Source organism: Malus sylvestris, chromosome 13 (genome assembly GCF_916048215.2).
Source record: "Malus sylvestris chromosome 13, drMalSylv7.2, whole genome shotgun sequence".
In the NCBI taxonomy this organism is placed as follows: domain Eukaryota; kingdom Viridiplantae; phylum Streptophyta; class Magnoliopsida; order Rosales; family Rosaceae; genus Malus; species Malus sylvestris.
Window position 1 is genome coordinate 9,521,517 of NC_062272.1, and position 13,442 is coordinate 9,534,958.

The following is a 13,442-nucleotide window of genomic DNA, read 5'->3' on the forward strand; positions in this document are numbered from 1 at the left end:
AGTATTCGTTTGAGATGTTTTTAAATGATTAAAATCACTTTTAGAAAAAGAAAATTGGGTTTCTAAAAGAATTGGAAGCGTTTTTCAAGAATTTACTTGCATTTTTTTAAGGATTAGCTTCAAAAATATTTTCATTAAAATCGTTTTCAATCATTTTAAAAGGCACTTCTTGTTGCGAGTTATATAATAGTTAAAGTGTAAATAGTAGTTTATTGTCCTACATTGGTGAAATACATATGTAATACCAATTGTAACTCCTATATATACTCTACTTTGGAGATTAATGAATATATAAGAAATTTCCAAATATTGTCATGTATATTTTTGATATTTACCATGTTTAGTTTAATATTGATATTTATCATGTTTAGTTTAATACTTCCTTATTGATGTTGACAAATATTTGATGGATAACACATGTACATAAGCAATGATTTCAAATCTTAAGTTCAAAGCGTGCTCAAACGATTTTACGGAACGTGAGCTTGGGTTTGGTTCTTTTGGATAATTTTCAACATTTCTCGTGTAAATCTGAATTAGGAGATGATACCGGTGCACGACAGTGATGTGCAATTTGGTCGGCCAATTATTGGTGGGGCTCCATCCCAACCCTAATATTAAATTTTAATTGAAAATACCTGAATCTTCAGGGACTGAGTTTCCCCCATGCTTCTTTTTTTGTTTTGATTTTTTTTTTGTTGAAAACAGCAAGGCCTGTCATCGATACTGCCGACATTGTAGGAAAACAAACACAAAGTATGAAACAAATAATATGTTCAACTATAATTCTAGGCCTGCAAATGTGAAACACTAGACTTCCATCTCTGTTTATTGATTGAATTATACTTCCGTTGATCGGGATTAGGCTAGTTGATTAGCGTAAGATTCCAGCTCTCTAACACTCGAGTATGAGTCCTTTTTTGCAAAACTCAAATAGTCTAGAATATCGTCTTTTCACGAAAGTTCAAGACCCCATGTCACGCTATGAGTTTGACGTTTACATATTCAAGTGATTAGCGTTGATTTGGTCTTCCCGCGTAAACATTTATATATGGCTCTCTCTTTCTCTCTCTCTCTCTCTCTCTCTCTCTCTCCTGCAGAAAATATTGTGTAAGCAGCAATTTCTGTGAAGGAGCAGCAAACAGAGTAAGCCAAATTTCATCTGTTCAAACAACATACAATTTGTTACTAGATTCAGCGTCACCGTCGCCCTTATTGACTCTCCATTTTTTCTTCCTCTCTCTCTCTCTCTCTCTCTCTCTCTCTCTCTCTCTCCTCTAATCCATTTAAATTTAAAGAGCTATGAGGGTCATCCTGCTCTCTCATTTTTTCTCCGGGGCCTTAGTTTTTCGGTGTTCTTCGTATGCTCTACATATGTGAATCATACACACTCGGAAACTCCAGCAAACCCGGATGAACAAGTCCCCCAATTGTAGATATTGTTAGGGTTGTTTTCTCGGTCTGCAGGTTACTATCATGTCTTATCTAACGGCAAGAACAGGGCGGCAGAGGCAGCGCTACGACGGTCATTTGAGGCTTGTTTCGGGGTGAGCACTTCTATCACCTCTTTGTTTTTGGTCATAGATTGTTTCCTTCGTTCTCTTTTTATCGAAGGAAGCAAGTGTTTTACTGTTTACTGAGAGTATGAATCCCACATCGGAGAATTGAAGCCTTGCTAGCACTCGTTTTATGATAATTTCTTGATGTTTTAGCATCATGTGTTAATTATGTCTCAAATGATTTTATCTTTGTGTGTGATAAAAAAGGAGGCAGATTGTCTGCCCGTCTTTTATCATACCCTTCTCATCCCCTCTCGTATTGTATGGTCATGGTTAAATTACGTCAATATTTTATATTGATTTTTTTATAGAGATAATAAGACAAAAAGTAATAGAAATATAAAATATTAACGTGGTTTAACCGTAACCACATAAATAAGAAGAGATGAAAAGAGTATGATACTGGAAGAGCAGACAATCTGCCTCTGATAAAAAAAAACTTGCGCAATAGGTAGAATTGAGGTGACAAGAGCTTATCTCTGGGTCCCAATGTTTTGTTTTAACAAGTTGCCAAAGGGTCCAAAATTGCTAATGGCCAAGGGTTGAGTTGCTAAAGCTGGGCCTAAAAATTGCCTTTTGATAGCTCATGGGTCCATTCACTTATGTTCACACTTCACACCAACTATTGGTAATTTCCCTTTTAGTCATTGCGCAGTTGTAGTGTTCTCTAATGTGAGTTAATAAGCATATCACATTCATAGTAAAGTTATTTTCTAATCAAGACTTTAAATAACATTTTCTATCTTAATCGTCGGAAAAGACCTATAAGGCTTAGACACATATCAATTGTCGATATCTTACCTAATGGCTAAGGAAGACGTAGCAATTTAAGAACTTTATCGTCTTTGTATGTATGTCTATGTCTCTTAGCTATCTTTGCATCTTAATTGTTTGTTTGTATCAGTTGAGTCATGAGTCGAACTTTAGCAGGCTTTCACTTCATCTTGAGTTGACATTATAGCAAGTGTAAAACTGAAAAGCTTTCTAACTAATGTTTTGTACGGTTCTCTTGTTTTGATATCCGTGATTGACAATATTATGCTTGCAATATTGCATAACTCAGACTGGTAACTGTTTATCTCCTCTTAGGAGGAGGATTTAGTCTCTCCTCGAGACTATCATAATTACGTATTACGTATTAAGAACAAAACTTATGCTTATAAATATGATCGTCAACTATTAGATTAGTCTTCATGAATAATAATGCAGGAAAATGCTACAAAAATTTACAATGTTCCGCTTGCAGCACAACTGATCTGGTAGAAACCATAACACGAGTAAACTTAAGAGTCGTCATGAATAATGCAGGAAAATGTTGTAAATCTTTACATTGATACCCTCCTCTTGCTGATTACCGGGAAATAAGTACTTAGGTAGGTAGAGTCTAATTTCATGATCAAAACATTTTGTTTGTGAAAATGTAGTTAAATCATGGAATCTTCATATAATACGGTTCAGTAGGTACATCATGTCATCATAACTAGTTTATTCTTTGTGTTGGTCCTATCGCTTATTTTGCGTTGGATATCCTTTCTGTACGTGGTTGATATTGTTCTTCATTCAGAACTACTCCTTCTCACTCTCTAGGTTTTATGGGGGTTTTTTTCCTCATTCTGCATTTCTCTTTCAACCAAATATATTCTCTCATATTATTTGAATCTGCTTAAATGGATACCACCCTCTTACTGATTAGCCTGAACTTAAGCTACTTAGCTAGAAGAGTGTGCGGGAGATTGGACTCCTAAGATCAAACCTTATTGTTTGTAATGTAGGCAAATCATGGAAGGTTCATAATATGGCAATTATGGTTCAGTATGTATAACATGTCATAATAACGCGTTGGTTCTTTGGATTGGCCCTAATCCTTTCTGTGTAGGGTATCCTATCTGTTATTATCTATCGATGATGTTCTTCCCTGAGCACATCCCCCATCCACACCCCACCCCCCACGCCCCCCCCCCGCGAGAGGCGCCCTCTCTGTCTCTGTCTCTGTGAGGGGTTTATCGAGAACTTCTATAACATTTCCCTTCTGTATTTCCTTTTCAACCAGCTACATCGTCTCACATTAATCTGGAAGTTTTTGGTTTTGAGGGAGTTCTGGTTTCAACTTTCCTGGTTTTAACTTTCTATGTGGTGTAAAAAATAGGTGTATTCCTTATAGGTTTGAAAAGAGTGATGGCAGTTGCAATGGCAGTATAGAGCAAAAATTGCTTGTTCTCATGATTTCTTCTCCAAGTCGGGACGATCTTGTGTTTCCAAAGGTATTATCTTCTTGCTTTATTTGTTCAATACATAAAGGCTCTACTTTGGTCAAACATTAAGCATAGCAACACCTTCTTTCATGATCAGGGTGGATGGGAGGATGACGAAACCATGAGCGAAGCTGCCTGTCGCGAGGCCTTAGAGGAAGCCGGAGTGAAAGGAGTTCTTGGTGTAGGTTTCCCTTTCCTGCTTGGTAACAGGCACGGCCACCTTGGCACTTTAATTTTTAAATGCAACAGAATTTGTACCTGGACATCTAATTTAGGAGTTTTCTGCCTCACATATTCTCTCATGTAACCTATTGTTGTAATGGATTCTCACTTCATGTGTCAATAGTTTTGGAAATCTGTTTTCGTGGTTTTACCCGATTTTCGTTGGTACATGTTTAATGTGATTACAGTGCCTCATGCATAACACTGAGACTGGTCATGCTTCAATACATAAAAGATGACTAACTCAATTCAGACTATGAAACTCAAGTAAATAAATAAATTTCATTTTTGCTTCAGGACAATCCACTGGGAGCTTGGGAGTATAGAAGCAAGAGCAAACAGAAGAGCTGCAGTCTGCAAGGAGGTTGTAAAGGTTTCATGTTTGCAATGGAGGTGACTGAGGAACTTGATTCCTGGCCCGAGCAGGCTAACTATGGAAGGAAATGGGTGAGTTCTGTACCCTGTTGCAAACTTTTGGGCCAGCAGATAAAATGCTGGCAACTAGTTGAAACAAGCACTATAAATTCGTAACCATCTTAGCTTTCAAACTCAGCCCTTTGGCGCGACCTTAAGTGATGACTTGATATAATTTGTTGGTTGTAACCATTTTTCAGCTCACAATAGAAGAAGCATTCAGATCCTGTCGTTATGACTGGATGCGAGAAGCGCTACGAAAATTTACAACACCTCTCTCGGAGACCAGGGAAAATGACACAAGGAAAGAACTGGATGAACTTCCTTTGAGGCCAATCTCAGAAATTGGATCAGAACATCCAATGTCATCATCGTCAACGTCCTTTGCTAATCATCCCAGCATACAGCAGCTTGCAGCTTAAAAATTCATGCAGTAAATGAACTGTAAAGGGTTGATCAATGATCACAAGTCATATAAAAATCCCTTGTACTGAAATTTCCCGTCTGTAGCAATTTTCTCTAGTCTTAAATTGTTGTATTTTTTCTAGTAATTATGTTTATTTTTTAACTAAGTCTGTTTAGATTTCCTCATTTGTACAAGCCTGTAATCAAATCAAGATTTGGTGGAATGCACAGTTGAGAACCCTTAAATTATGTACTTGAAATTTTGTTTACAAGAAATACTGTTTAATGTTTGGAGAATGCAAAACTTCTATGTTAGAGAATCGGCAAATATTTTATGCGACGTATATTGTGTAGTTCTAATTCTCATAACACAGAAGCTTTTTAGAATAAAACTTCCATAACTGTCCTGCTGTGTAAGTGATAAACTACAAGTTAAAAGAACAATTCTAGTGTAATTAGTAGTGCTTCTGGTAGCCATCTCTCTGAAATCTTGACATTAAATACTTGAACATACACAGTTGTTCGGGCAAAGATTTCTCTGGAGAAGAATCCTCGGATCTCAGCACAGCTCCCCAAGGGATTTGCATTTTGAATGTGTAGTCAGGCTCTTACTTGTTGATGTGCTACAAGAAGAGAACAAAGTTAGTTCTGAAAAGTGCCTTTGTGGGGCCTTAGGTGTAGGCCTTGAGATTCGCAATCAAAACTAAGTGCTAGGCATGCCACTGCTGTCACAGCCTGTCCCTGATTTTAAGAGTTTTTAAAGTTTTAATAAAGGATTTTACAAAAATGCCCTTTGAGGCACGCGCATTATTCAAGGTTAATCATTGTGTCGTGTCATTTAAGATTTGTTTTCTTGACATATCATCGTAGTACTCGTCGCTACGGAAGTGTGGGCGCAGACGATTCGTGATTTGAAGTTACGGTTAAAGTTTTACGGAACTCTAACCTGAGAAGTACTTTTACTTTGGTTAATATATATATATATATATATGTGTGTGTGTGTTATTATTTTTATTAGTTGTTATTAGAAATGGAAAATGAAAGAGGGCAGTCGGGAAGGAAGAAGAAAAGAAAAATGGGATTGGGCAAAACTGCCCAATCTGAAAGAAGAAGGAGGGGACGAATCAGGAGAAGAGAGAAGGAGAATCTGACCAATCAGGAAGAGAAGAAAGAAGGAGAAAGGAGGGAAGGGAGAAACGGGGAATCACGACCCGCGGATTGGCAAACCGACCCGGTCGGTGTTCTTGCCATTTCCGACGAGTTTTGGCCCATTTTTCCGGCGAATTGCTTCAAGAAACCTCATGGGAAACACTCTAGGAGCCTTCCTCTATCCATTCCATCTCAAAATTGGAGAGATTTGGCTTTGAAAATAGAGGAACACGCAAGGAGGGGTGTGGCGGCTTTGGCTTCGAATCACCCAATCCCGAAGCAATTTCTTTCAATTGTCACCACCCATAGCATTCTCTTGAGGCCTAGAACAAAGCCCAAGCATTAGTTGGAGCATCGGAGTTGATTTGAGGACGAATTGGAACTCACCTAATTCTAGGGTTTCGCACGGGTTTGAGCAAATTGGAGCCTTTCCAGGCCAAATTGGCCTTGGCCCTCAGGTATAACGTTTACTCTACTCATTGAGATCTTCATTTCTGTAAATTTTGGTAATTTTTGGAGATAGTTGGATTTTTCGGCGAGTCGGGGCGGCCGACCACCACCCGCGGTGGCTTGTGCGGCGGCGCGTGGCCAGTGGCCCGCTAATGTCATTCTTAGCATGTGTTTAATGTTCTAGGTTCAGTTTTGATAATTGATTGACGTAAATTGAGTAATTGAACCTAAGTTCGTTACGATTCGTGGTTAGGTGAAAATGTGAATTGACGATCCAACCGTTGGATCGTCACTAAACTTTGATACGTTGTAATAAGTAATATTTGAGGATTTTAGGAACTTACGGATTGGGAATCCGATTTACGGATCTTCCGGAATTGGAGTTGTAAGTTCATAAAATATAATGTTAACCGTCACTTGGTTTTGACAATTGACAAAGATCCGACCGTTGGATGGTAAGGAAATTTTAGGATGTTGTTCTAGAGATATATTGTGAACCTCCAGAAGTTATGGATTGGAAATCTGAGTTGCAAATCTTCCGGATCGAACTACGTAGTGACGTGTTTTATATAAGTTATATATTCTATCGATATGATGTCTGAGGTTTGTCTTGATGATTATTCTAGGCACCGATGGTCATGACACCTTGATGTGTTGTGCTAGGGAGTTGTAGGGCGAACTCCAGGTGAGTGGGCAGTATTTTCTGTATTTACTTATATACTATTGATTTTTCTCAGAAATTGAAAATAAATGAAAGTATGTTTTAAAATGCCATGCATGCATATTATATGAAATATATGAATTAGTATTTGATGCATATATGTGAATTGGTGCTGTGGACGCACAGGTAAGTATCAGGTGAGTTTTATGTTATTCATATGGTTTATTGATGATGTGAATTGCGTTGAGAGCTCATAACCTGCACCCTTGGTGTTAGTGCTTATATTATTCACCCCGCACCACACGCTCACCTTGGATCCAAGTAGGTGCATGTCGTACAGACCATGAGAGGTGGTTCCGACATGTCATACAGACCATTAGAGGTGGTTCCGACTTGTAGGTGATTTTAGATTATTATACAGTTGTTGATGAGAGAAGCATTAGAGCATATTCTTACACCTTTCTTATCGTACAGACTACTTCAAGTAGTTCTGATGTATGTGCAGAGTAGCGTCGTACAGGTCACTGTGGTGACTCCGGTTGGTTGGATATTGAGCTATTGAATTAACCGTACATGACCAACTGCAGGGTCTCCGGTTGATTCCTTATTTCACCTGTTAAATGTTGCACCCTTATTCTGTTATTGACGCTTATAGCATGGCATACTTTCTGGTTTTTGATAAAGATTGATGATTTGAGATATTTGAAGAATTATATGCATATTATGTTATTTTCTGGGAAAGTATACAGGTTTTACAGTGAGGGGTTAGAAATGTTATTAAATGAAATATTTTCGAAAAACTTTGTTTTACTGACCCACTCAACTTTGTTTTGCGCCCCTCCAGGTTCAAGATAGCAGAGCTTTGGTGGCCACGAGAAATCCAACGGTGTTTTGACAGAATTCACAAAAGTAGGACTCACCATCGGGTTTTACATCTTAGTAATTGTATCTTTAAAGCTTCTGAACTGTGTAAATGGTTACGTCACTCTCATGTGATGGCCAGCATGCCCTCCTTCGGGACGAGGTGTGTCAACTGCTATCACAATATAGTAGATGTAGAACAAGTGTATTTTAAGTCGATTATTTGCACCCCAAGTTACTTCAAACTTCTTGTTATCAAAGGATTGTCGTGGATAGGTTAAGTCTACATTAAGTTCTTTTTCTTTTCTTAGTGTTGTATGCTCGAAATGAAGGGAGTCTAGATCGCCTTAAGTCACTTGTTTGGTTCTAGATTATATCTAATGAAAGCATATTCATTTAAGCGAACCAGATCCAGATGCAAATGGACCTCTTAAAATAGAAAAACAGGTGGAAGTAACTTGAATACATACTGGAGAATGCATTAAGTAATAAATCTACTAATTTAGAAAATAAACAAAGTGCTTTAGGCAAGATTTCACCTTGTTTGGCAAGGTTGAACTTTTTCCAGTCACTTTTCTTTGAGTTTACAAGAGTTGTATGCTTAAAAAGGGATGGATGGTAAACAAGTTTACACAAGGGAATCGATACTACGCCACTAAGGAAGGTAGCAGAGCTTTTAGACTAAACAAAAGATGTCTTTTGTAGGGAACTATCCTTAAAATGATTGAATCTGAGGTAAGTTCAGCTTTTGGATGCAAATCTAGCTTGAGAGCAGAGTTTGTATGTTTGTTTGTTTGATTGGTTGAGTGTGTTTGTCTTTGGGGTTTCTTCTTCCTTTTATAGGCAAACTAGCCCGACTGCTGTAACTTTTGCTCTTGCCCGAAAACATTTGGAGGGTAGTGAGTTATCAGCTTTCTTACTTGTAATGCCACTGAAAAGTGTTATTTGGCGGATAGTAGGTTAATCTCCATCACTTGTCACTTCACTTATAGACACGTGGCTTATGACTCTTGGCTGAGAAAGCCTCAATTTGCTTCTAGGCTTAATGCTGGCCTTTGGGCAATTCCCCTTTCAATTGGTATCCTTGGACTTTTTTTCACTTAAACCCAATATTCAAATATTAACCCAAATAACAGTTTTATCTCATCACAATCTCACAATGAATAAAACGAGCAAAACAGAAAAGAGCCAAAAATATCTCAAAGTCCGGAATGATCTTCAAACACGACAAGAAAAATTCAAACATCCAAACGCTCCCTCGAAACCCTGAATCCTTGCAAAAATGCTAGAGCACAATACAAAAACATTCACCCTTCAAAGAAAAATACCTTAATTAATCTTCCTGGTTAGTTTAAGTTTAATTCCAAAGGCCGTGGGGTTTGATCAACTTTGTACTTTTCCCTTTCGGTATCTCAATTTTCTGAGACGACTATGTGAACTCGTGCATTGACAGAGACCTTCTGCTTCACCGTAGATGACTTTAACTTAGCTAGAGAGCAATTTGCAATTAGAAGTTTTTAGTTTGACCGTCACATTTTTATAATAGTCTTATTTAAGGACTTTGTACGTAAGTGTTTTAACATGAGAGAATTAGTAATAACATGTGGCATTGTGATATTAACACTGAAAAATTTCTTGAAACAAACATAAAAATATATATGAAGGTGAGAAAGTAACAAGTGATCAAATGATATTTCTTGACTGTCGTATCTTAACATAGTTATTAATCTTATTAAATATGAATAGATACCAAAGTTGATAATATACACATATTAGCGACCTAATACGTATGTTAAGACAATCATATTAATAACATCAGATGACGATGTAGCCATAACACATAAAAATCTCACAAAACGAGTTGAAGAATTATATGAATATGGCCAAATGGGAAAAGATCAAGGGACCTTGTTTGTGTGCCTAACTCAACTTTGTCCTAGTTGTCTGGATTGTTAAACTGCCACCTTTATCAAACCCTTAATTTGATTTACACTTTTCTTCCATGTAACACGGGGAGGGTTCCTTTGACTCTCTACACCTTTCTTTCCAACACATCTTTTCACTCACATATATCTGTTTTATTTGTGCCTTGAAATTGGAGATTCATGGGATTCACAAATCCACCTTGGCCTTTATTCGAGTTTTTTTGACTTTTGACACTTAATTTTCTTCCCCCAGGAAACCACTATTCACCTACTAATTAGTTCTTAACGCCACCCACCATTATGTAAACCTTCTTGTTTTCTTTTTTCTGTTTTCTTATACCAAGAAGTTAATTAAGTTAGAGATTTATTAAAATTGCACTCACACACTTTGGTCACTCTAACCCTAGTTGGTTATTTTATTCTCACTTGAAGTTGAAAGTATATACTCAACAGATTCACAATCTACCCATGCATAATGTAAAAAATGTCAGATTTTATTCGTTGTTTTTAGAACAAAATATTTTTTTTTCATCAGATTTTATAAGTTGTTTAGAATAAAACAATTTTTTTTTTAATTTTATCAAATTTATATTTGTTCGAACACTACGTTTTAAACAAAATAAATACTCTTAACCATATAAGATATAAGTTCCACACAATTCACTTTATATGCGATCAAGAATTGCTTGTCAACAGTATATTATGTATAGAGGAAGCACATGGGTTGGCCATGCCACTCAAATGCTTAAGAAAACGATGCACTGTATTTTATTCATTTAAGACCATTTAGCATATGATTGCAGATACTGACTAACCTATAAAATTTGTCATCACAAAACCATTGATTCGAATTGAGAAGGTGCTTCTTGAGAATCTCTCTTTCTATATTTTTTTCAGAATTGTTTAATTAAAATGGAAGCTAGGAAGTAGGAATGATATATAGTTGTGTTGTGTCAGTCATGAGTCAAAGAGAGAGACCGATATCTCAGTCAAAAAATGCACCATAATAATATTGCCAAATGTCTAAAAAGAATATCATCTTATAGAATAATGGTGATCAATCGGCATAAAGCCTTGTTTGGCCTAAATTCAGAAATCTGTGTCCAGGAATCACAAACGGCCGATTTATCCCTATACTTGATGCTATCTTTCCACTTTCTTGATATTAGTTAATTAGGTATAATCTTTATTTTCCAATATTTGGAAGGAAGATTGGACTATATGCTAGATATCATATCATATACTAGCCATTTTAGATTATATGGTCACTCGAAAGGCCATTTTGGTTGTCTTGGGCATTGATAATGATATTTCGGTGTAACCCAATGACAAATTGGAAAGCCAAATTTACATTAGTTTTTTTTTTTTGAGACAAAGATAAAATCAAACGTGTTAAGAACCCACCTCAATCTTTATTTCAACTTGCATGCTTGTTGCCCTAAGTTTATAGTTAGTTGTCCCTCTTTTAAAATGGATACAAATGTTTGACCTATTTGTGACCTTGGCTCCCTCCAATTTTTACACAGTATATAGGCTCCACTTTTGCAATAGGGTAGCAATATGATTCCCATGAGAGTGAACATGCACACGTGAACGTCAAAAGATTGTTTACCAAATCCCATTGAGTGACGTGCAAACACGTATGTGACTGTTGAGTTTGACATTAAAATTTAAAGTGTGAATCTGTATTGTGATAAAATATTTTTAAAATATCACATAAAAAATCAATCAACGACGAATGAAGAGATCTAGGGGTATCAAATATATTATGCATTTCCCATGAAAGACAATTTCTATATGATCAGGGTGACTTGGTTCATTGTTAGAAAGAAGATTGTTTGGTTTGAAGAATCTGGATTTGATTGTTGATCTCTTTTTAGAGGAAAGTCACACTTTGTAATTTTGGTGTGAAACACTCTTTTTTCCTTCCATCGAGTCAAAATCTCCAACAAATTTTTTCTTAGCATATGGTTTTACACAATGGCCAACCATGAGGCATGCACCAATTTGGGATTAAGTTGATAATTACCAATTCACAATTAGCACAAGTTACAAGAACTTGTAAGAGAAAAATATTTGGAAGGATAAGACAGAAGACTAAGATATGTGGATCTGAACTGCCACCATCATTAATTTAGATTAAGCTGACTAATGTCTTCATTAAGGTATTGCCATCTTAGTACTTTTTCTTTCTAGTTTTCGTTATCCATAATCCAATAAATTGGTCTTAAATCGGATTCCAGTTAAAATAACAAAGCACTAGTTAACCTAAATATCTAAAGTAATTAGATATGCATGTACCGTGTACCGAAAGGCCAAGAAAATGGGTCCCAATAGGTCAAGTTTTCTCTCGATCTTTTTCTATTACGTAGGTCTTTCCTAGTGATTGTTTTTCTTCAAAAAGCTATGCCCTTTGTGTCCCTCTCACATGCAACCCAACATGGCTTTCCTTCAATGGAGGTCTATCTGCGTGTTCATAGTCATGAGCAACGAAGGATGCTCCAAAACTCACCAAAATATAAGAGGAAAAAGCCATTTCCATGTAATTAAACGAATTATAAAACAAAAACTTTGGTTTGAAAAGTTGGGAAAGAAGGTGTGGAACATATCATTATATTATAAGCTCAAATTGGATGCACGTGGCTGAGATAATTATATTCCCTGTGTTGTTGCATGTACGTAAAAGTCTCCATATGCAATGTATAGAGTAACATGTGAAAATGATTTATACTTATCTACGTATGTATAGGACAATAATATAATTTGTCGCGCAATAACATTTCATTAGACTATAAATTTAAACTGTAATATGGGAGATGCTCTGAAAGAGAAAATCTTGGGGATGATCTAGTATATATGCTCGAAAGAGAAATGCTAAGGAGATGCTATGAAAAATGAGACTTTTTATAGACTCTCTGACACCTTAATTTTTTGGCACATTGTTTTATGATGTAGACACGGTAATTGACATTAAACTGTAATGTGGCAGAAAGTCTATAAAGAGTCTCATACTTTGAGAGTAAGAAAGTCTCCTTAGCATTTCTCATGCTCGAAAAGATAAAGGTGGTATTAAAATGGTGATTTGCTAATTGCATTGGGATGATCAATGATGGGGTACTGACAATTGAATGATCATGGGAATGATAATTAGAGATTTGAGATGTATTGAGCAATCATATGTTGCAGGTTACTCCTTTTACAATGCTTTTGGGTTTGGATATATAAAACTTCTTCTCAGGCGTGCATGCTCATAATTCAAAGTAATTTGATTACTGCAATAGAGTCCATGATTAGTAGCTGATCATACATTCAAGTCAGACTCTCTCTCTCTCCCTCCCTCCCTCCTTCCTAAGGCACATGCGAGCAAACTTTAGGTTATATATGATATTAAGAACTTTGGGAGTACTGCATTATAATATTTAATCCAATTGAAAAAATATTCCTAATTATTAAGAACATAAACTTGCAACAAGTTAGATGAATCAGCACACAAGGATAATAATGGCCATAAGTTGCTAATCATGCATGCCAAATAAACAAGATA

At 36.4% G+C, this 13,442-nt stretch overlaps 1 protein-coding gene across 2 annotated transcripts; it reads left to right on the forward strand.

Moving 5' to 3' along the window:
* Positions 1–1,092: 1,092 nt before the first annotated feature.
* On the forward strand, positions 1,093–5,149 carry LOC126597505 (nudix hydrolase 13, mitochondrial-like). Of its 2 annotated transcripts, none has more exons than XM_050264298.1 (5): positions 1,093–1,547; positions 3,721–3,820; positions 3,909–3,992; positions 4,331–4,480; positions 4,648–5,149. In XM_050264298.1, the coding sequence occupies exons 1-5, from the start codon at positions 1,477–1,479 to the stop codon at positions 4,867–4,869; spliced, it is 627 nt and encodes a 208-aa protein (XP_050120255.1). In that variant the 5' UTR covers positions 1,093–1,476; the 3' UTR covers positions 4,870–5,149. The 2 variants fall into 2 exon arrangements, with proteins under 2 accessions (XP_050120255.1, XP_050120254.1); XM_050264297.1 differs by having other exon boundaries at positions 1,095–1,547; positions 3,706–3,820.
* Positions 5,150–13,442: the final 8,293 nt, after the last annotated feature.

Bases quoted from the DNA above. Each gene is read 5' to 3' on its own strand.
- LOC126597505 (XM_050264297.1), top strand. From the start codon at position 1,477: ATGTCTTATCTAACGGCAAGAACAGGGCGGCAGAGGCAGCGCTACGAC. The intron at 3,993-4,330 runs GTAGGTTTCCCT...TTTTTGCTTCAG, and splicing joins GAGTGAAAGGAGTTCTTGGT to GACAATCCACTGGGAGCTTG. The intron at 4,481-4,647 runs GTGAGTTCTGTA...ACCATTTTTCAG, and splicing joins CTAACTATGGAAGGAAATGG to CTCACAATAGAAGAAGCATT.